A 24,964-nucleotide genomic window follows, 5' to 3' on the forward strand; every position below is an offset into this window, starting at 1 on the left:
TTGAACGGTGAATTAAGACTTGTCAACTACACCCATGTCCACATTTCATTCATTCTATCCATAAACTCTCAAAGTTATGATGGCAATTCAACAATTACCCCAGCATGGCCTAATATAAGTTTATTGAACTTAACTGACCTTCGACCTTGGTTTTGTGACCTGAAACTCACAGGGGATGTTCAGTGATACTTATTGATTGCGCTTATATCTCAAGTTTTATGAACTAGATCCATAAACTTTCAGAGTTAGGATGGTAATTCAACAAATACCCCCAACACGGCCAAAGTTCATTGAACTTTAATGACATTTGACCATGGTCATGTGACCTAAAACTTGTACAGGATGCTCAGTGGTACTTGATTACTCGTATGTCTCAAGTTTTATGAACTAGATCCATAAACTTTCAGAGTTAGGATGGTAATTCAACAAATACCCCCAACACGGCCAAAGTTCATTGAACTTAAATGACAATTGACCATGGTCATGTGACCTGAAACTCAAGCAAGATGTTTACTAATACTTGATCAACCTTATGCCTAAGTTTCATGAACTAGGCCCATGTACTTTCTAAGTTATGATGTCATTTCAAAAACTTAACCTTCGGTTAAGATTTTGAAAATAATTCTCCCAACATGGTCTAAGTTCATTGACCGTAAATGACCTTTGACCTTGATCATGTGACCTGAAACTCAAGCAGGATATTTAGTAATACCATGATTAACCTTATGTTTAAGTTTCATGAACTAGGACCATATACTTTCTAAGTTATGATGTCATTTCAAAAACTTAACCTTAGGTTAAGATTTGATGTTGACGCCGCCGCCGTCGGAAAAGCGGCGCCTATAGTCTAGCTCTGCTATGCAGGCGAGACAAAAATAGAATAAACATGCGTTTTCAATATTTAATGTCGTGCCACTATGATGAATAATTGCTAGCTGATAAAGGCTATACTCATATAAAAAGGGGTTTACTAGACCTTGGTATCAACACAAACAATATTGTTGCTGCTAATTTTTTATTTCCCGATGTTATATACAAATGCACAAGCTACATGAGTTACAGTGATTCATAAAGCTCAGGATTACCTATAAAAGCTACTGAAACAAAGATACAAAAATTACAGTCCTTAATACGACTAAATATTAGTGTTCAATATATAAACATGATGAAGAAGAAACTTGAAAATTTAATAGAAAATACTCTAATTAATTGTTACCATTTTTTCACACACACTCGACCTACCGTTGTAGCAGCAGTTACGTAATTTCAAATCTAAAGACTAACTTGTCTTTCAAAATCATTTATCTTCAATGAAGCATGTGAGACATCATCTGAGAATATTCTTTGGAGAAATTTTGTTTTCATACTCCCCAGGGAGTGGAGAATATGCACACATTGTGTGCGGGAATGAATCCAATGACCGTGGTAATATCTGTAAAGAGCTTAGTCACGTCGTTCCGATAAATTAAGCGCCATATAAAGCGGATTTTCATTTTACTACTCTTATCATTATTATTACCATCATCATCATCATTATTATTATTATCATCATCATCATTATTATTATAATTCATCTGAGGATATTTTCACATAAATATTGTCAGGAACACATATGTTATCTTTCGTTGGTTATACATTTCTGTTTTTGTGTTAGATTGTATAAATTTCCAACTAATTTCGTTTGTATTTCATGTATTTCTTGAGTATTTTTATTTGATTTAGGAAAATGTTTTAAAGTTCCTTTTTCTCAGCCTCTTAATTTTTTTTTATAAACTTGTGATATACCCCCATACTTTTATTTATCATATTCACAATTTGAACACTACGGATTATACCTATATGTTATTTTGCCTAAAAGAAGCAAAGACAACCAGAAGTTTCCTCAGTATTTCTCCACTCTTCAGGAAATCTTTGAGCATGCTTTTATAATGTCGATGGCAATGGAAAGCACAAAATGCGACACTTGTTATGAATATCAAATCATTTCGACATTAATATTTTGTCAATGACTCTGCTTTATGTGTTTGTAATTTTGATACACTAAACTTACAGAACAGGAATTCTGAAGCCAACCTCATCGAATTAAAATCGACAAAGCGCATATTTTGTTTTGATGGACCACCTTCTCCATCTCTATTGATCAATACTTGAAAGTATAACTTTCATTTAGCCATTCTTTCCAATGAATTTTTTTTTATCAATCCCCGTAGTTTGCCATTAATGCTTTACATTATTCATGAAACTGATTTCTTTTTTAGATTTACTCATGATAAAGACACGATGCATTCTACTCTGAGCAAAATCGACAGCAGCGACTTTTCGCACCGTGACGCAGGTCGCTTTAAAGATCAGCATAGAAAATGAATCTCAATGGCCTTCCTGACAACGAACTGCCAAGTCTTTCTTAAACACTGGTAAATAAACACAACAGTTTTGTCCTGGACTCTCGTCCGACAACATATTTGCAAGATTTCTACAGCTCCGAAACCTAGGATGATACTTCTGTTCCCGTTTATTTTCGACAAAGACCTCCCAGCTGTTCATTGTCATTTGATGGGCATTTGCAATACATTTACTTTGTCCGAGAATTCTTTCTGCATGGTGGAGACCGACGATAACTTTCGTGCATAATTATAATCTTAAAAAGTCACATGAATGATTATCCTCTGAATACAAAGAGGAGGAAAATAAGAATAATGACCAGTAGAGTTGAGCCAGCCACGAGAGCTCCAAGAGATTTATCAAGTTTCCTAGCCACTGTCATCCATTCTTGACGAATCACTTCCCGTTTCAACATCGCAGACTCGCTTTCGTAATCGTCGTTGAATCCTTGACAGTGTATGCTAAGTTTGGCCGTCGAGTTTACATCGTTCTTTGGATGTAGCGGGAAAGATGCCTCGTCTGGGTCTTTAGAGTTGACATCGTTGACGTTTTCCTTGATCACGGTCATACTAAGATTGCTGCCCCTCCTGTAGCCGTCGTCCCCATTGGAACTATGGCGGTTGCTTCTTGTCTTCTTGACAGCGACACTGGCCCGCTTAAAGGAAAGCGAAACGGAATCGCGATGGAGGAACATGCGTTTGAGCCATCTCGGGACCGGTTTTTCTCCAAGGCGATGAAACATGCGCAGTATGAGGACGCTAGCTCCCAGTGCCACACAGCTCATCCCGACCATGTACAGAAAGAACATCCCTGAAAGATAGAGGATCATAGGAATAAATAGTGATATTCAAAAGATGGCTGTTCTTCACTTGCGTCGTGTCAAGTGCATGCCTTTCATCGTAGTCTTTCCAGGAAAGTTTGGAGAAATTGGTTGCAGCATAATAGTTGGACTATCAAATCTAAATATTTGGTGTTGTGTGGTGTACATGCAGCGCCAACCCATAGCAAAAATTGATCATAATAACTATATCAAAGGGGTTGGATATGAATTTTTGTCCCCTCACCTGGAAATATTCATCCATACCGTTAGCTCCACGTTGTTTCTATTCATATCTAAATGACTTTTAGATTTAGAGTTATTTATTTCCGTTCAAAAAATTATATAATCGAAGTAACAGTGTAAATACATGTTCAAAATGATACATACTCAAAATAATACAGTTCAATGACATTTCATAACAAATATTGAAGATAAATTAACTGAACGGAGGGACTTGCCAAGAAAAGCAGAGCTTGTAAAAAAGGCAAGTCCCTAAACTTTAGTTCTAATAAACTTATACTTTATATAGGTATTGAGCAATAGAGGAAACATGATAATTCTAGAATTCAAGAGAGGAATGTAGGGGTCGCCTTTCACATTATGGTGAAGTATCTATTTATATAATTGATTTTTTTTAACCTTTCCAAGTAATAAGTTGTTTTTCGTCTTGTGTTTGGCTTCCTCAGTCTCAGCTCTCTTGAAAACTGTCTGAAATATTGCCACCGTTACTAAAATTCGTACTTCTCGTTTCATTTGTCTTTGCTTGCTGTGAACATATTAACAATATTATTAACCTCTAAATAAAGTAAAATTCAACCTATTAAAAACGATTAAAGTTAACCTATAGATTAAAATTGAGCTATAGATAAATTTAAATTAACCTTTAAATAAATTGAAATGAAGTTATTAATGAATTCAAATAAAATCAAACCTGACTCACCAAGAAGTGGAATTTCATCACCTAGTGGTGGCATGAGTTCTCCAATCAGCTGCTGGAACAGGATGGAGGCCAGGAGATTTGCTACCGAGAAGGATATCTTCTCCCCTGACTCTGGGGGAACTAAAAACACCAAGGCGTTGATGGCGGAGAGCATGACGCAGGGTACCACCATGTTAAAGACATAGAACTCGTACCGTCTCTCCAGGAACAAATCTACCTGGACAAAGCTAAACGGAAACGGGCAGCAGGCATATTTGACAACGTTCCGCTCCAAGTTGATCTTACGCAGGTCCCATACGCCGTTGTTAAGAAAAACATTCTGAATAAAGGATAAGAAAATCACGATTGAAATTAATTAAATGACGATGATTGTTATGATTGTAAAAGGTTGTTGATTTGACAAGAGTTTAATGCAGACTTTTCATGGTTCATTTTTTCGGGTCAAAATCTTGCACGTCAATAGGACACATGTTGCTGACACATCAATATTATAGTTGACAGAAAATGGCGAATCTTGAACAATCATAGCTCCTTTGATCTACATTTGTAAACAATGGCACAAGAGACCTATCATCATGATCACGAATCGCCGACGGAGTCATACGTCGACACTGATGCAAACTTAATAGTCTCGCTTGAAAATTATCACAACATAGGGGCAACAGCTGAACTTAAAGAGATAAAATTAGAAATACCTGTGTTGCATCGTCAGAATAGTTAATGTTGAGCGAGTCGATGGTATAAGCCCAGGAGCCGAAGGTCAAGGTGCAAGTCTGGACATCGAAAGGGAAATAACGGACATTGATCTTGCAAGAACTGCTGATGACCATCGGGGTATACCACGTGACCATACCGTCAGAGCTCACAAGGGCATTGACCTTATCTTCACTCTGGAAGTCCTTATCAATGCTGTATGTAATTTAGGATAGAAGAAAATCACAAGTCTGTTTACTGTATTGCCAGAAAAATTATATAGATATATATATGTATAATTTATTATATGTCAATTACATACTGACATATAATTGACATTATCATATGAGCTATGATCAAGGATAAAATGTTATATGAAATTTTGAGAGAACTCCTCTTTTTCCTTTTCATTGGCCATCCGCCACCTTACAAAGGTACCCTGAGTTTGTACCACCTAGCCCACATAAGACGTCATTTTACTACCATAACTACTACTTCTACATACTCCTACGCCACGGCTAATATTGGGTAAAATGATTCATTAAAGATATATTGTTAATACTCTTTTTATTTTAGAATTTGAAGATGAATGTCCGATAATTATTACCTTTGTTATGAGTTGTGTACAAACTGTGACATTTTATGGTTGATAAAAATCAATCACATTATGCAGTAAATTTTCATCGTTTTTACATTATAGTCAGGTTGGGTCTTACTTTTCGTATAGCTTGATATCAGGTAGCCATATCTTGTCAGGGGTTACTTCCAGCTGATTAATGCCTCCATACAATTCCTTATCCCATGCAAGGAATTGATCCAACCATTGCTAAAGAAAGACAAAGCAAAAGGAAGAGAAAATAATCTACAAGTTCATGCAAAATTGGATTAATGTGGCTGCAGAATGCACATTATTGACGATTGGGATTGATGATGATGATGATGTTGATGATAATGACAGTAATAATAATTAATGATAATAATAATGATGATAGTAATAATAATGCTATAAATTAATAATAAAAATAATAAAAGCAACAATAAGAACAATAAAAATAGTGATTATGGTTGTGACTGCTTTCACTATATACTGAAGCAAACTACATGAATGAACTCATGAATAGGATACGAGCTACATAGTGACCAATCGAATAATGCGAGCGCGAAGTGCGAGCCAATATTTTTGATATTCTAACCAGAAAACTGGACATTCTAGGCATTTTATTTAACCAGGAACAGAATGAAGTGATTATCTAACCAAAAATTGAATTGAATTGAATGTAATTTCTTGAAAAAGAAGAAATCGTGTTGAAAAACTACAACATTTTAACATTATAGCCACTAGCGTACCTATGGGGGGGGGCAGTCTGCCCCCCTGACATACCGCTACCCATGCAAAGGACGTATCCCTGTCCCCCCTGACGAGCTTGAAAGACCCCCCCCCCCTGACGAGCTTGAAGACCTTTATGGGCATATGGTTCGACGTGTGATACAGAACGGTACATTTTGGTAAATAAGGCAATATCAATAAATCCAATATGGCAGTTGTATTCTTTTGCCGACGTTGGTCAATATTGATGCGCAATCTTTGGTATGGCAACGATCACACATTACCGGTTTAGATGACGGTTCGTAGTGGCTTTCCCCGATTTTTTTTTTGCAATCAGAGCAATAGAGTTTGATCAATTCACTTTCGGATAGTTACTGCGTTTCGCCATTTCTTTTGAATCATGCTCGCCAAACAGCGCAATAACCTTCATTGTTGCAATCTAATGAAGACGAATCGACCAAACTCTGTATAAAAAATAAACAAGTTCGGGGGGAAATCGACATCAACGGCTACCTAAACTGACAGTGTGTGACTGACATGCTATACAGATTTTAAAGCGACTTCAGACCGACCGAAGGCATGTATTTTCATTAATTAATTTTGAAAAAAAAATTCATGTTTTCTTGGGTTAGTTTGCTGGTGTAACTGTCATGTGAATCTAGATCACACTAAGATCCAATAGTCTTACAAACATCCATGTATACACAGGGGCGGCGGAACTAGGGGGGGGGGGGGCGGGGAAGTGCCCCCTTTTTTTCAAAATGGAAAATGCCCTTTTTTAAATGAAATGTGCCCTCTTTTATAAATGAAATACTCTTTTTGAAGTAAAACATAAGACATTATTTTTTAGGTTAGAAAATCACTTCATTCCGTTCCTGGTTAAATGAAATGCCTAGTATGTCTTGTTTTCTGGTTAGAATATAAAAAAAATTGGCTCGCGCTTCGCGCTCGCATTATTCGATTGGTCACTATGTAGCCCGTATCCTATTCATGATTCACTAAATGTAGTCTTTAGAAGGTTCTTTTTCTGGTCAGTCTATTAAAAATTTCAGCTCACTCTTCGCGCTTGCAATAATTCTTTATTTAGATTCACATCCCTTTTTCATGATTACAAAACATGCTCGGAATGTTTTCTTTTCATTGCATGAAAGTTTGAGCTCGTGATTCGCGCTAGCAACATCTCGCAAGGATGCTATTTTAACAGTAAATTAGGTTCATATTTTACCAAAAAGTGAGCTTTACAACTTCGGATCTGATTTTTTTTTTCTAACCGCTTGCTCGCGAAATAATGAATATTAAACATATATATTATCAATCAGAAAACCTTTGCTCAACTTAATCACTACAAAACACACAGCTGATAATCTCATGGTGATAATATCAGTTTGCACCAAAATGCCATTTTTTGCTTACGTTCCGCCACCCCTGTATATACATGGTATATTAAACAAGAAAATCGTCAAAAAGTCATGAAAGTTGACCTCTGCGACGAAGCCCTACCTCTTCCTCGTAAACCCTGTCCATTTTACAACCATGCAAATTGAAAAAAAGGTATAATGCATGCGATTGTCGGAACGGATTGCAGATTTTTACTCAGATGAAGCTTTTAGTAGGCCTGTGTCATACTTAGAAATAACAAATTTCTACTTTATCTGCAGGGTTTCTATGGATGCACCTCTCACGACTAGTCTCGATGCATGTCACAAAAACCTTAGTTTACATTTTTCTTAGTAGTAGGTGTCTTGCCCCTATTTGTTTTTCAACTTATATATTTATTCCTATATTCTGGCAGCTTCTGTATTTTCATTAATTAATGAGAATATTGAGCTTTGGTACACTCCATTTTGGAAATAAGGATCATTAAAGGCATAACCCTAACACCATAAAATATTAAGTATACCTTTATCAACTTGTAAAAGAAACATTTTCACATTTTGTTAGCATTAAATAGATTTGTCCTCCGTTTTACCTTGCTGTAGAATATCTAAAACCATACACTGAATGTTCCTTTTCTTACATAAGAGAGTTGCATTGGCCTCCGGTGAAGCAACGTATTGTTTTCATTGACCATTGATTTCAAGATTGTCCATAATGAAGCTCCACGCTACACGGACTCTCTCATCCGCCTACATCAGTCAGAACGTCCCGGGCTTCGCTCGAGTACGGACATTACTCTGCTCCATATTACACGGACAAATACTAAATCAGGTGACAATGCTTTTCAGACATGTGCCCCAAGACTCTGGAATGACCTTCCAAGATATATTAGACTTTCTCCTGCTTTGGAAGTATTTAAGAAACATCTAAATACTCTGATTTTTAATCAATAATATTTAATAATAATATAGGGTGTTTATATTGCGCACATATCCACCTTGTTAGGTGCTCAAGGCGCTCCTATATTACCCGGCTAAGCTAGGCGTTCATAGCGCACACAGCTTTTTTAAGGAATTACTTCCTACCGGTACCCATTTACCTCACCTGGGTTGAGTGCAGAACATTGTGGATCAGTTTTTTGCTGAAGGAAATTACACCATCTATGGGATTAGAACCCAAGACCCTCTGTTTCAAAGTCCGAAGACTAATCCACTGGGCCACAATCCTCCACATTTACATGTATTAGTTATTACAATTTTCTATTCCTTTTGTGTAAAGCGCTATGAAACGGTGATATATTGTAAGAGCGCTATATAAATGAACATATTATTATTACTTAGCTGCATAATCTGCATCGATATTATTTTCATGATTTTAGGGGAATGGAAGGTTTTTCAGTTTGTGACACAGATCTAGAGAGTTACGAAGGGCCCCATTCCGAATCCCGAAATAATGCTAGCGAATATAGTGGGAATTAACGATTTATAGAATCATACCTACATGACCTTTAAATAAATATAACTATACTTGAAGGGATTTTTCAAAGATTCCGTTATGTTTTTAAATGACAGGAATATTTGTTATTCCTCTTTATTCAATGGCAACACCCGTAATGCAATAAATGGCTGCAGTGAAAAACAAGAAACAAATTAAAGGGAACTCTGAAACAATTCAAACCCGCGACCTCAGGATTACTACGGTCTTAGGCCACTAACACACACACACACAAACACACACACCCACACACACACATATATATATATATATTTATATATATATATATATATATATATATATATATATATATATATATATATATATATATATATATTATATATATATATATATATATATATATATAAAACATTTGGAGGTGAAGTGGCTTGACCGGATGGATAATGAATTAATCATTTGCCTTCAATTCATTTTTTTTTCATATTTGCAACTTACCAACTTTCTCCATCCGTTGATAGTTATTCGTTGTTCTTTCTCGTTCTGAAAATGAATGTTAAAGCAAATAGAAAACAAATCAATAGCATTGGAGAGGACAAATAAAAAAACTGAATAACATTAGAAAATATAAGTATGAAGCAGTTCATGAATCATCATTATGGCTTGAATGATGTATACCGAATTACATTTTCTGCGTCAGAAATAAATCAGATGTTATATTGACTCTCCATTAAATGTGTTGACTCATGTTGGCAATATTTACGGTTGGTCATAATGGATCTTTGCTCACGGTTCAGCAAAATTGAGATTGACTTGATCATGTTGATAGCAATTATCTGTCCCGTGATAAGTATAGAAACCATGATTCCTCAATTATCAAACTCGGACAATAATTAGCTCTGCTCCTCATCACAGGCAGGGGTGAAGACAGTTCTGACATATCCTGTAAAGTTTGGGGTCAGAAGCTTTCGGTTATGGTAAAGCTGTACTCATCAATGGATATATGATCTATATTTTGATGATCATCTTTCATCCAGACATTTCTAAGATGAAATAAGAAATTATGGAATTATGGCTACATACGCCAGTGACTAAATATTTTGCCCAAATGATATAACTTCACCCAAGATTCTATACCATAAAGCGTTATTTTCGGGTATAGGAGTTTATCCTTCATAAAGGTCAATACATGCAGATGGGTAAAACATTCATAGGGTTAGGGTTAGATCTGAATGTATAGGCCTCTAAAAAGGATAAAATACTCTTATTACATCCAGATCATGGCGACAATTTTGATATTCCATCTCTATCTCTTTCTCTCTTTCGTCCTTATTTCACGTTTAATTTTATGTGTTGCATGCATTAACTTGTAAATATGCTCGCATTATCTTACTGTTGCCTGTTTTGTACGGATACCTGAATAAAATGCTTTACCGTGATTGACTGAATAAATAAAAAAAATAAATGAATAAATAAATAAATACAATACGATTCTATTGATTTTTGTAATCCCTATACATTTAGGTCTGTAAAATTAATACGCGGTTCAGTATTCCTAGTATTTATGAAAATTCTCTCCAGCATGTCCTTCTGTACATAAACATATTAAAAACCTATTTGTTTCCTCTCCTAAATCCTATTTATATCATTGTCATCACTTGGAGAGTAAAACTATTCTTTATAAAGCGCTTGGTAATGTTAATATGAAAAAAAACCCTATAAAAATGCTAAAATGTATGTATGTATGCTCAAGTAGGCAATGTTGTAAATGCTGGACAGTGTTTGTACACATTTGGGTAAAACAAAATGAAACATCACCTCGAATCTTATACCCCCCCCCCTCCACTTTCCACAATTAGCCTAATTACGGTCCATTTACACGACTCGTTGATCTTAGGCAAGGTCATTCTTTGTTGCTGCGGCGTTCTATTCTGCATCATGGTAAAGTTCGTATCAAAAATATTCTTAACATGCTAATGAAAATGTACATGATAAAAAGATTTCAAATCCTATGAATTCTATAAAAAAAGATCACTATTTTAAAGGTGTCTTATGTGCAATTCATGCTGTAAATGGGACAAAATAAATTGCAGGCGAGGGTATATTAGTCTCTTTAAAACCATGAACCTTTACCTGTATTTTGTGAATTGCCTTGGGCATGCGTCCATTAGTAAGACTGGTTTGATTAGTAGATTGGTCAGAAGAAGGAGATAATCTCGTCGTAAATGACGTCAGAATAAATTAGTTAAGGTCATGTCTGTGAATTTTATCTGCATCTAACTTTTCTCTCTCCCCCAATCTCTCTCTCTTGTGAAACGTTCTATATCATGTTTATTTCCACTACTACGAACCGTCTTTCTATAATACTGACCGGTTTGCATAATTGAAAAAAAATCAGGTAATTAGACTACAAAGAGGCAAACAAATTGATGAATTAGCTATAGGCAATTACATATAAATAAGTAATTAATAAGCACGACTAGCGTATCACAGACAGAAATGTGTTTAAAAGAGAGAAAGAGGGAGAGAAAGAAATGTGTGTGTGTATAGGTGAATGTGAGCGGGCATTTGTGGGTTTGTCGGTGGGGGCATGTCCCTGGCAATGCCTGGTAGAAACTATATTTTACAAGTAACCAAACTTTACGTGTGTTGGTAGTTGTGGCATGACGGTAACTGTCGAAGTATTCTTATCTAACTTATCTTTTATATCTCAGTATTGACAGTTATATGAACAAAATCATTTTCATAGCGGAACATGGCTCGATTGGTCAACCAGGCAAGGAAATAAGTCAATAGTTATTTAGTTTCACTGAAGCTGTTTCAATCAAGTTTAAGGTTAATATCATCTTATCAACTTTCACCTGTCTTGCAAATAATAAAATGGGTTATAGTATAGTTAACTTTTCAACTATTTCAATATCTTCATTAGATATTAAATTATGATGTTAATATTTAGCAGCCGAGTATTTCAACCGTGTTTTTCTGCAAATTCATCTTTTCAAACAAAACAAAATACTGTCACTTATCAGTTTCATCATGAATTAGAAAATATATTTTCATTATTGACTTATTTTTTTATCAGTTTGTTTGAGAATGGTATTTACCTGCTCATTCATCCAGTGTGTAAATAGCTGTGTTTAGAATTTTCTTCTTTTGAAACTATTATATCAATGATATATATATCATTAATTTTGTCATTATTATTATTTCTTTATCATTATCATTATTATTATTGCTATTATTATTACCATTAGCATTATGATCAATACATGATTGATTATTATAATGAAGAAGAAGTAAAATAAGATCATGATGATAATATTGGTGGTAGTCATGAATATGGTACCAATAATATTACTATCTAAATTATTCGCAAAATCACAGTCGATGCAAGTAATAGGATGGCATTTCATACTTTCAGTATTATTGTGAGCCTACGATGAACAATCACGACCTGTCAGTCCATGAAATAAGATGAAAATGACGCCATTTCATCATTAGAAGAGATGCATTGACGGCTCTGTATATTAAGCGTTAGGTTATTAGCTAAGTCTACTGAAATATTGATGAGAACGGCGCGAGAATTTGATGAGGTGGCAGACTGTTTATATAGTATCATGGTTAACTGTACGCATCACTGCTACTTGATGGCGTCGCCTTCAGCAAAATCTTTAAAAAAAAAAGAATCCCTCCTGTGCGCTCGCGAACTTAATGAACAAGAAGTTATATGATTCCAACAATGCAAAAGCAAAGCTTTGACCGAAGAATTATCCACGAATGATAAATATATAATTTATAAAAAAAAAAATAAAAAAAATAAATGAATACATATACATACATGTATATATATATATATATATATATGAAGAAAGATATTACTTATTAATTTGCGCTTAATTTTAGTGGCTAATTATCTCGTCTAGCTGTTAATTATTATCCTAAAACCATTCGTTTCTGTTCATCGACCTTGTATTAATGCAAAGAACCAGAGCATGAACTGCTCGCATTTTCATAACATATGAATATAACCATGATAACAGATACCGCCAATAATTCTGTGAAAAGCGTGCAGGATTAACATTCCAGATATAAGCATGTAATTAGTGAGGCATTCATAACATACATAGTGGATGTAACACGAGATCATTGTAACTAAACCGTCAACATCGGAGAGGGGTAACAGTAATTATGTACGTGCTACAAGTATATAACGAATGATAATTTACTGCATATAACATTGGTGGGTTTGGGTGCTTGTGATTCAAGAATGCCCGACATGGCAAGGCACCTGGTCATTTCAAATGATTGTTTTAACAGGACGTGGTATATACGTTCCCCTTTGCTTCGATTGTCGGCAGCTTCCGAAAATTCATATTACACAATTTAATTTTACTTTTACTTCAAGCTCACTTGAGTTTTACTAAACCCCTTTTCTCAAATTTTGATTTTTTTTATAATAATTATTGATCAACCAGGTATAGACCCCTTTAAAACCTTTATGTCATTAATGTGCTCATAATGTTTAATAGGTATGACTCTCCTCTAATTTCCGGCTGATTACGTCCACCTCCACCGTCCCGCAGTCATATTAAATAATAAATAGAATGAGGTCATAATCGGAAACACGATCGTATTAATCTAAACTTTACGAGACGATGATCTAGATCCCCACTCTATATTGAATAATTCTCAAATACATTGGACCTGAGGTAATTTAGTACTACGAGATGCCTGAGTGACAGATCACGTCATATCGTAGGATATAAATCCATCATTGTTAGAAAGATTAATTAAAAAATACCGGTAATAATAATATCTTAATTACAACTTGTCCAAGAATGTGGTATATTTCTTAAAATTCCATTGCTTTGGTATACATAATAATTGTTTCTAAGGAGAATGCTGAATACCTGAGTGCAAAACTATTAAGATACACGCCGATTGAAAGCCGTCAGAAACCACAAGCGATGATGCATCTAAGTTTCCTCTTGATTTTTAACGTCTGCCGAAAACGATATTTCACTTCAAGTAAGGACCGAATTAATAGCGACAAAACTTCTTACTATATTATATCTTCATGTTTCATGTAATGCATATCTTTGCCAATGACTCTTACCTACATCCGTCCTATATATTTCATCTCTTCTCCTTTCTCGTCTTGCCCTCTCTTTCATTTTTAATCGTTTTCCAACTCTTTCACATCTATTGGTCCTCTACCGTCTCGTTGTCTCTTTCTCATTCCTCTTTTAGACTTCTTTCAAACATATTGTCTACCGTTTCTGTCATATCTTGCCTCTTTCTATATCTTTTACACATATATCTCGTTCCCCACAATTTCAATATATCCCTGTCCTCCATTAATGCTACCCCCTCTCACTCTACTTCAAATGCCATCTTACTCCGTCATGAGTATACTTACAAAGCTAATGACTTGGGCGATGAGAATCCTGAAGTAGACCTGAATGGACTGAGAAGCATTGGTAACTGGTCTGAGAGCTACCGAGCCGTACTTGTCGAGCAGGTCTTTTGATAGTTCCTTCTGGCCTCTATAAACTAAAGAGTAAGAATAAGAAGTTTGCATCAAACATTGTTGATTAAAATTAATGATTTTATATACGCTATAATAGTGGAAGGCCGATTATACCAAGATCGACTTATATTATTTTCGTGTAGTTAAAGTATGTTCACGTTGAATAAAGGACGAAACTTTTTAAGAAATCTTAATCAGTTTTGACAAAGTTCAGCTCTAAGCCATTCCCTCGTGCTGTCATTGTTGTGTGATATGGCGATGATATACACGCAATATCTTTACACATATTGAAAGCCATTTATTACATGTTACAAATCACTATAAATTATGATCACTAACTTAATATCTAAATGAGATGTAAATTCAATTATATCACAGTAAATTCTGTGTGCGTGAACATAGTACTTGACTGTCCCTGCCAATGAAACGATGTATCATTGTGGTTACAATAACAATTGGGATAGGTGTCCGATATTGCCTGCCTTAACCCTAAATAGACTGGGCTATTTCGACGCCTAAAAAGACTGGGGGGGGGGGGGCTGATTCAGTCCCCCCTTATGATCTCGGCTGTTGATCGCGCGGTCGCGACGAAAATTGGCACACGCGTACCCATGGCATTATCTACAAAACTATAACATCAAATTCGCCAAAAAATCTCATGTCTCATTAATTATGATAATTTATGCGTAAAATCATAAGTTTGCTCTAATTAATAAAATAATGCCCCTGAAAGGCTAATTTTTGTTTCACATACTCTAGATAGGCATCTGATCAAATTGATTTTAAAAAAAATTCAAAATCAAATTTATTTTTTATGTATTCTATTGTTTTCTAAATTTCTTATGTATTTCTTTGTTTTTCGACTTTTTGTTTTTCATTGTTTTTTCAATGGAAATTGTCGGGGACTTTATTTTGACCATAAACAAGATAAAATTAATTGATTTTGAGCAGTAAAAGGAAAAATAATGATACATTTATGAATTTTGGCTAAGAACACTATTTGCATTGGATTTGTACACAAATTCACGTTTTTGAGTAATTTTGGGTCTGCATGCACTTACGAAATGATGCGTAATTTTTGTACCGCGTACCCGGGGGTCACAATTTTGGTCTCAAAAGTTGCGCGAGACTTGAAAGTAAAAAGTCAGCGAGCGACGCGGTCAAAAAATTTTGCGCAGCGGATTTATCGCGAAAAATGTCGAGGGGGGGGGGCTGAATCAGCCCCCCCCCCCCAGTCTCTTTAGGGTTAAGGTAAAATTTAGTATTTGAAGTAAACGTGACACATTGATATTTGGCATATCAGAGTTTAAGCTCATCATTGTTGGTGTACACTCTCAAAGAGGTTTGATCAAAGTAACCAATCTACATGTTGATGAATATGTTTCCGAAGGATGAAAATGGTCCATATCAACCAAAATTCTTGTTCATTTTGAATAATAAATTGGGTGATTTTGGCTATTTTTGCTAGCCGGGCACATATTCACCTACGAATTTGTTATTTTGCCAAATCTGTTTTAAGAATGTAAGAAAAACCCTGCAGATTGAACATGAATAGTCTTCATCCATTTAGGATGAATCCCATCTACACACAAGCCTGAACTATGCGTATCACTTCAAATCATGGGTCATTACAATTTGATAGAATTCAAGTAGAAAATATCATGAAAGCGTCTACCATGCATTAATGTCGTTGAAAAGCTCTTCTGCTGATTAACCTCCTCAAATATGCACAGAATAATTCATTTGAAAGCGTTGGTATTACCTGTAAGTTGGGGCACTGTGTATGACTACACTGTTAGAAAATTTATCCTTAAAATAAAAGAATTTCCTGCAGCAGAGTCTCGAGAACACCTGCAATCTTACCAGATTGCGTAATCTTACAGGAAATTGGTATTTGTTGTATGGAATCTTACAAATTTCATTAATACAAAAAAATACTCTTTTCCCCCCTTTAAACAGACCTGTTCTGTTAAATTGCAGAAAAATTCCTGTTTTATGAATCTGTTATTGCTTTCTGCAAAATTTTCTTTTCATTTTCTGTAAAATCAGGTTTTTTTTACCAGTGTTTGCGATTGGTATACGAGAAAGAGAATAGCACTACAGTGATTGTGAGTTTTGCCTAAATTTTATGACTGATTTATGTACTTAAAACTTATCATTTTTATTTTACTCATTCATCAGGGGCGGATCCAGGATTTTGAAATAGGGGGGGGGGGGCGCGCCAGCGGCGAGAGAGCGAAGCGACCGAGCGGGGGAGGTGTGGGAGGGGGGATACCCCCTCCCACGACAAGGAATTTTTCAAAAAAACATGTCCAAAAGTCGTATTTTGAGAGCACAATTTCTACTTTTTAACAATACACAATGTGTCCTCGGGACGTTTTTCCCCAGCACGAAAGAATTTTTATTCTCCCCCCAACCCCCACCCCCCCGTCACATAAAATCTTCGCTCCTTACGCTGACATATAGCTGCCTATACACAGCAAACGCGGAGTGGGGTCGACTGGTGATTGAGAATATACAATTTTGCTCCTTGATAATTCGTTGGAATGATTGCTTCGGCGAAACTTAGTTGGGGCTCCCTGGATAATATGCCTCTGAATCTACCAGAAAGTGTAAAAGTTAGTTTACATTAAATACAAATATGTCTGACCTATACATTTCAGTGAAAACGTACATGACCAAGGCAGAATGATAATGCTGCGCACGTGGCGCCCGATATAGAGCTTCATCTTTGAGTGAAGAATAATCTCGGGGATAGACATTATCATTCGCATCGTTGACACTTTCTCTCGCGATCTGTTACAATTTACATGTATTTGCCATAAAGACGGACAAACGCATGTTACAAAAAACACAAAATTTCGGGAAAAAATGATATCCAATCCAACATCTTCACACTGGTCACTGCACTGCAACTCCCGATTACAAGTGGTGCAACTTTCCAACCAATCGACTGGCGCGCCCTGGAATTCCGGAATTTACATATTGCAATACAGTATGACAGAGGTGCATTTGTGCGAACACAAAGGCCATGAGCGTAAGTTAAAATATAGTTTTGACTAGATCTAGCCCTTGAAATTGACTACATGGTACCAATCCAGTAAATATAACCATCAAAAAAAAAAAATAGGGGGGGGGGATCCGCCACTGTTCATTCCTTATATGAATTTGCATAATGACGACAGTGCCATCTAACTATCATGACTACAACATTGATTTTTCCACCATGAATCTTAAAAGATTCTAAACCGTACTTTAACAGACAACCTCTTTTACTGCGAATTAAACCTCATGGTTTTCTTCTTTTCATAAACTATACATTGCGCACTGCGAGAATGGCCGAACAGGGAGCTTGTGCCTTTAAACAAACTGCCAAAGTAGGGGAAAGTTATGTACCAGCATAAGCTATTTGTTGTAATATAGTAAGATATTAACCACTTGAACTGGACTGCTTTACGTTAAGTAATAGGCTCTTTTATATGGGGGTGACAAATCCTGTTTCCATTGCCGAAAACATTACCTTTTATAGCAAAGTGTGAGAAAATGCGGAATCAATCCGACACTTTTTCACGTTGCCATTGTTTCCTTGAATAATTTATTTTGCAATCTGATATAATGAACTCTTAGAACCATGATCACTCTGAGATTTAATCATTTTAGGATAATTTTTTTTCTAAATTTAGTATAATAGTATGGTGTGTATTCAATCGGGGAATACTGGCAAACAAGTCCCTAAAAAACTGAAAAATCCAGTGCACATTATAAGCAAAGGCAAAGTACAATATACATAATAATAGATTATAAGCAAAAATATACGACCAATCGATTATCATATTACACAATCATAAAAGATATACCAAGAAAGAAAAAACAACAAAAAAAAACCTTTAAAAAGTAAAATGTTGATCGATGAAGCATGTACAAACGTTAAAAAGTGTAAAGGTGTAATTCGAACAGAACGCAACTAGGGCATTAAGTGCTCATAACATGTATAACCATGGAATACGGAGACAGAAAGAAAGGAAAGAAAAGGAGAGAGGGAGAGAGAGAGAGAGAGAAAGAGGAAACCAAGATTATGGGAAATTGTAAGCAAATGAGAAAATGAAGAGAGAGAAATACAGAGAGTATGAATAAGGAAAAGAGTGGAAAAAACAAGAGAGTGGAGGAAAGACACAGAAAGAAAAGAAAAAATAAAGGAGGGTAGGTGGTGAAGGGAAAATATGGAAAAGAACACCAACAGAAAGGGAGAATAAGAAAAATGGAAGGAAAAATAGACGTTACGTGTAACAATTTCAGAAAGCAAAACAAAAGGAATGAACTGCTAAATCAGTCATGTTTACATTGTAGTGTACCCGTAAATATTACAATCCGTTGTGACACAATCAGTCGATAATCACTTTATTTGTGATTATTCACGGATAGGCTTTTTTATTGCCTTAAAAATTTTATTTCATGGGCAAGTGGATTGTGAAAAAATAAGGGTATATAGAACAAACACTAAAAAACATGTACAAGCGCATGTATTTATCATAGCTGCATAATCAAAGTAATGCCAGATTAGATATATTTCGTGCGAATAAAATGGAATACTGGCAAGGAAAAAGTACAGTAACCCCATCAGGAGAATAATCTGATCCCTGATCGCTAGCTAATAAGGCGGTTTTCCACTAGGGCGCGGACAAGACCAGGAAGGGTTGCGGAAGCAACTTTTGTCATTTCGGCATGCTGTCCGCAACTAAATTCCGTAAAAGATTATGCAAATGATATTGTCCTAGGACACAACCAGGACTGTCTGCGTATTGTCGTAGGACACTCCTGGGACTGTCCTAGGACAAGAATATCTAAATAAATTTGTCGGCGTTCGGTGCGGACAGCATGCAGATCGTATTAGGACAGAACCGGAGACATTTAGGACAACGTCACGAGTGGTAAATTCAAGGACTAGGACAATCGGACAACTTGCGAATACTCCATGAAAATTATCATCCATATATTTTTTTTATTAATTAAGGGGTGTTATTTTGGTTTTCTTCGACTACAAAGACTATACAGAATTTTCTTTTATTTCAAATCAAATTGCATACATTGGTGGACATCCCAGGGGGACAGGGGCGACGCGTCCCCTCACTTTTTGGAAGGGGGGCATTTGATATCAAATACCCCCTCCCCAATATTTGGAACGAGCAAAAAAGAAAAAAAATGGAAAGAGAGGGAAAAGAAACAGAAGGGAAAAGAGAAGAGAAAACGAAGAGGAAAAACAAGAGGAGAAAGACGAGTGAATTATATAAGATGAGGGGGAGGGGATTTCATGTCACTATGTTAAATTTTCGCTCACGCTTTGTGCTCGCATTGCCTAATCTATGAGATGTATAACTTCCTGAATAGACTTATATTGAGCTTAAAAGATCAAGTTTTGAAGTAAATATACCAAACATTTCTCAGAAATTAAGATTTCAATTTGTTTGATTTACAAATAGACTTTATACTTTTCTGTAAAATGACTATATTTTATGGTCTAAATATGAACATTTTCCGCTCGCGCTGCGCGCTATTATTATTTGATTTGTCAAACAACTATTCTCTTCGTGTATTCCATAATTTTTTTAAAAATATCCCTTTTTAGGATGGTCTGATTGTGAATAGTATCAGCTAAAGCTGCTCGCTTGCATTTTGATTGGGGAGTTATGTATATCAATTGTAACAAATTATTTTAAATTCCTCTTTTATGACAGTTTACTAAAATTTTCGGCTCACAGTTTGCGCTCGCATTATTTTTGTTAAAAATATATCAACCCATGCATCCTATTCATGATAACAAAATGTCCAGTTATCTGACCTTAATATCAATTTCGCGCCCTCATTTGATTAATAAGTAATGTAACGATATTTTCATGATTTCCTAATAATCATTGTCCTTTTTTCAGAATGGAATATCGACAAGTTTCTCTCGCTTAGGAAGATAGTCATCATAGTCATATGAAGACAAAAAAATGTCCTTAAAATGTCCCGGTCGCAACTCAAAATATATGTAATGATAAAAATATTAACTTGAGCTTCTCATTCGCATCAGTTATTAAGCGAGATCAATATCCAATTCGTAACTGCGCTTAAATTCTTTTTTTTAGATCTGAAAATCAAATATCTTTAGCTCGCTCATCGCGCTCTTATTATTGATATTATAATAAAGAATGTAATTAGAATGTCCAGATTCTAGGTCTGGATCTAAACACACGCACGCATGTTTATTTATTTTTATTACTAATGTAGGAATATTATCCATCTATCCAATTATCCATCCTTTTCCTGATTTACAAAACGTGATAATTATGTCGAATTTCGTTTCGGCTCGCGCTTCGCGCTCACATCAAGTGTATAGTCATACTCCTTTCCTGTTCATGCTTTTAAAAGGTGCTTAGAATGCCCAGTATTTAGGAAGGAATGTAAAAAAAATGTTCAGCTCGCGCTTCGTGCTCGCATTATTTAATAGTTGAAATATGTAGGATAAAGGAAAGTGTGTTAGCGGTGTAATGTAGTATTCACTTTTTGAAAGCAGATTTTGTGCATTTTTATACATAACAATGAATTATCTCGGATCTTGATTTTTTTTCAACTAAGGTAACTTTAAAAAGACTGCATGTGTTCATAGCAAAGTCGGGGCTCTCTTTATGACATTACTTTCTTATAATTTTTCTACAAATTAATACATGATCATATATTACAACAGAGGAAGAAAACAGGAAGTAAGGATGCAAATTGCATTCGACATGCACATGCGGATCAAGGGGTGAGGTGGTCTTGCTCCCCCTTTAAGAAAATACAAACAGAAGAAAAATAAGTGAAATGGAAAGGGAAACTTAAAAAAATGATACGGTGGAAAAGAAAAAGGGGGTGCCGTGCTGATGCGGCCTTCCTCTCCCTGCTGCTGGCTTACCCCTCCCAGTATTAAAGAGATATACAAACAGCACAAAAGAAATAGGAATAAACGAAGGAGATGAATGAAATAAGGTGAAATAGAATCGAGGAAAAAAATCGCGATAATGAACAGAAAATAATTGGTCGAGATTATGAAAGTGTAAGATTAGAAATATCAGTTTTAATTTTTAGACGAAAATGTGAATCCAGTGTCTAATCGCCTTTGCCTCCTCTTGTACCAATTGAAATGGACTAAGTAAGAAAATGTAAATGGGCAATTCCAGGAGGCCGAATGCGATCGCTACGCCCTATTGACTGCGTAAAAATAGGAAAAATGGAGTAACCAAAGAAGAGGGGAAAAAAGGAAGAAGAGTGAAGAAATTGACAGACCTGCAGACGGCGAGAATATCTGCGTTGTTTCAGCTAGTTCAATTTTTAAAAAATAATGGTCCATTTCACGCTTCATACTTTCAATAGTTTAATCATAAGAAGATTGTGCACGCTGTTCATTTTTTACGAAAAATACTTAGGTCTTTTCTTTTTCGTCCTTGATGTTTGAAAGAAGCAAGTTTGCGCTTCGCGCTCATATCTTATGTTTATGAGAAACATGCTCTGTGCACGACTTTTTTCAGGAAGGCCTATTTTTTTGTAAAGAGTCGTGGTGTAGTGGTTCTTACTCCCGCCTTGTAAACGGAGAGTCGTGTGTTCGATTCTCACCGCGGTCTAAACCGTCCTTTGGCAAGACGTACTGCATACCTTGCCACTCTCCACCCAGGTGCTAAATGGGTACCCGGTTGGAAGCGAAAGTTATTGTATGCTTGAATTTGCCAGCGCCATTTTTAGACTGGGATGAATGCAAGGAATGCTTCCCAGGGTGTGGAAATTGTGCACTTTTCATGCGGGATTGAAATGAATCCTGGGATAAATCGTTTTGCCCCTGCTGTAAATCGTTTTGAGCCGTTCTGAGAAAAGCGATATTTATAAACTTGCTATTATTATATCTTATTAATGACACCTCATTCATGATCAAACAAAGTGCTTAAAATGTAATAGGAATATAAACTTGAATTTCAGTTTGGAATCTACACCTGTATTATTAATTTTGTTATGATATTTGTCCTATTTGTAAAGTCAAGCGCTGCCTATACGGTCCTTTTTTTCAGTCGAGTACATTAAAATAATCTAGTTCATAATCAAACTTTGCATGAAACATCTTTTTATGTTCAGTGCAGAATAAAATAATCTGCTCGCATCATTGCCAGTTGAACTATTGCAAGAAATATTTGAAAAGTCCACTTTTCAGATCAGTAGAAAATGCTTGAAATATTCTTCCTTCAAGTCTGTAACCCCCCCCCCCAAAAAAAAAAAATCAACTCGTGCTTTGCGCTCGCGTAATTATGTTTAAAACACTACTTGAAATACTAGGTTCTCAGTTTTCTTTAGTATATACTAATTAGGCCCCTTGACCCCGTACTTCTTTACTTTTTGTAATTTTCTTGTCTTGTATTATCCCGTTGCCCCATCTAGTGCTTTTGCAAATGGTTTTTGCTACTTGTGTACTCGTTCCATACATATTAGCATTTGATCCACACATTCCTGAATCACTCCGCTTGCCTTCCTATTCCAGTCCGAACGTTCCTGAAACAGTCCGCTTGCCTTCTTATTCCTGTCCGCACGTTCCTGAAACTGTCCGCTTGCCTTCTTATTCCAATCCGCATGTTCCTGATAAAATCCGCATGGCTTCTTCTTTCCTTCTTGAAGCTGACCTGATTGCGGATGGTTTCCGGAAGACGCGGAAGGGTTTAGGAAGGGCAGGACATCATCAGGACATCGTCAGGACAGGGTCCCGAAGGTGTCAGGAATTCAATATCCGCGTCCAAATTTTGGTCTCGACCAAAATTTGGATGCGGACAAATTTTGATTTCCCGAACACCAGGAAGGGTTTAGGACAGCGTGCGGACACTCCTAGGAATGTCCGGACAGGTTGCGGAAGGGTCGCGGATTGTAATTATTACATTCCGCGCCTTGTCCTGACGCTGTCCTGGCCCTAGTGGAAAAGGGGTTTAATAAGAGGTACTTGGCATCCAGAATTGATGCGTGATTTTATAGGCCCTAATAGCATTATTATCGAACAGGTTATTTGTCGATTACATGCTGTGTACTACCTGACCACTAAGGCACCAAACCAATTCCCATTCTTGAACATTTTCAATAAATTTAGCTTCGACATACTGAAACAACTTACATTAAAAAAATATGGTTTCTGAAAAAAATAATATTCAGCTATGTCTCTGTTGCCTTGGAAATTTTTACAGGAAATTAGGGACGATGTAAAATCGTGAGATGAAAAATAGGCCCCTATAAAAAACAATTCTAATTTTAAGACACATCCTCTCAGTATGTTAAGAGTAGTATGAAAGAAGGTGTCATTATTATCATCAAATATGTTGCTATTGGATTTCACAGAAAATAATAACCAATTGCGGGCTCAGGTATAGAATATTTATCGGAGGACTGATTTTTTTTGCTTGACCTCTGTATGCTATAACTGACTGCTTTGAGCAATCTACCAGAGGCCCGATAGTTCGATTTTACATTATTATGCTCATATATGGCATCGACTCTTTCGAATACGTCACCCTAACAAAAGTGTAGGCCTATATACAACTATTGCGCCTTCACAAACTATCTTCCGTAGAAATGTGCATGGGATGTCATTACTACAGCGATTTGACTGAACTATTATTTTCCTCATATCCCTTTATAAGAGAATCCAACAAATCCAAAGGTTTACCAATAGTTATTAAGAATAACATTTAGTGATGCTTCATATCTATACTCAGATATGTTACAAAAAAATAATAACCCGCCATCTGGGAAGAGCGTCACGAAGAATTATTTTAGGCAATGGTTTTCATCAAGTATTCAGGTCCAACTATTTCAATAGCTTATACAAGTTGTCCGTGATAATCATGATTTGGTTCATGAAATTCTCTTCCGCTTACCACCATCGGGTTAAACAGTGGAAACCTAAAAGCAAATACAATGATAAATAATCCGAACGATAATCATTCATTTACAAATCTGGGTTTACAGAGTTGCAATTTTCAAGCCCAGCTTTTCAGCATTCCCCTATGGCCAACTTATTATGTGTGTTTATATATTGGACATCATTTATCTAACTAGTGTTTACGTTGCATTTATGTTGGGCATGTTGGTAAATAAAACGAAATAATTATAATATACAACGCGCCCTAGCAAGATATTTACGAGATGATAACAATAATTATTACCATATCCACGATCCATAATCCTTACTTGAAAGGATGTAATACTAATAAAATGCAGATGTTGATTAAGTATGATATATATATTGCATGTGTTTTGAAGTCTGTATAAGGTGTTATATATTCCGATGATAAAAAAAGACACTGCCCCATGGAAAATAACAGACATTTGTATTACAATTGGGGGCATTTGTTACTATGAAACATTGTTTTTAACAATTACGTTTCAATAAAATCGATTATT

General features: G+C 35.8%; 1 protein-coding gene across 1 annotated transcript; it reads right to left on the minus strand.

The window, feature by feature from the left end:
- Window positions 1-808: 808 nt before the first annotated feature.
- On the minus strand, window positions 809-24,742 carry LOC121406942 (neuronal acetylcholine receptor subunit alpha-10-like). Its single transcript, XM_041597816.1, has 7 exons — window positions 24,727-24,742; window positions 14,411-14,544; window positions 9,490-9,534; window positions 5,552-5,661; window positions 4,838-5,051; window positions 4,143-4,461; window positions 809-3,192 (listed from the first exon to the last, which is right to left on the minus strand). The coding sequence occupies exons 1-7, from the start codon at window positions 24,740-24,742 to the stop codon at window positions 2,660-2,662; spliced, it is 1,371 nt and encodes a 456-aa protein (XP_041453750.1). The 3' UTR covers window positions 809-2,659.
- Between the last annotated feature and the right edge of the window lie 222 nt (window positions 24,743-24,964).

The sequence above is a fragment of the Lytechinus variegatus genome, chromosome 2 (genome assembly GCF_018143015.1).
Source record: "Lytechinus variegatus isolate NC3 chromosome 2, Lvar_3.0, whole genome shotgun sequence".
Taxonomy (NCBI): domain Eukaryota; kingdom Metazoa; phylum Echinodermata; class Echinoidea; order Temnopleuroida; family Toxopneustidae; genus Lytechinus; species Lytechinus variegatus.

Coding starts and splice junctions, on each gene's coding strand:
- LOC121406942 (XM_041597816.1), bottom strand. Junction 5,662..9,489: donor TCAACGGATGGAGAAAGTTG/GTAAGTTGCAAA, acceptor GTCTTTCTTTAG/CAATGGTTGGATCAATTCCT. Junction 5,052..5,551: donor GATATCAAGCTATACGAAAA/GTAAGACCCAAC, acceptor AATTACATACAG/CATTGATAAGGACTTCCAGA.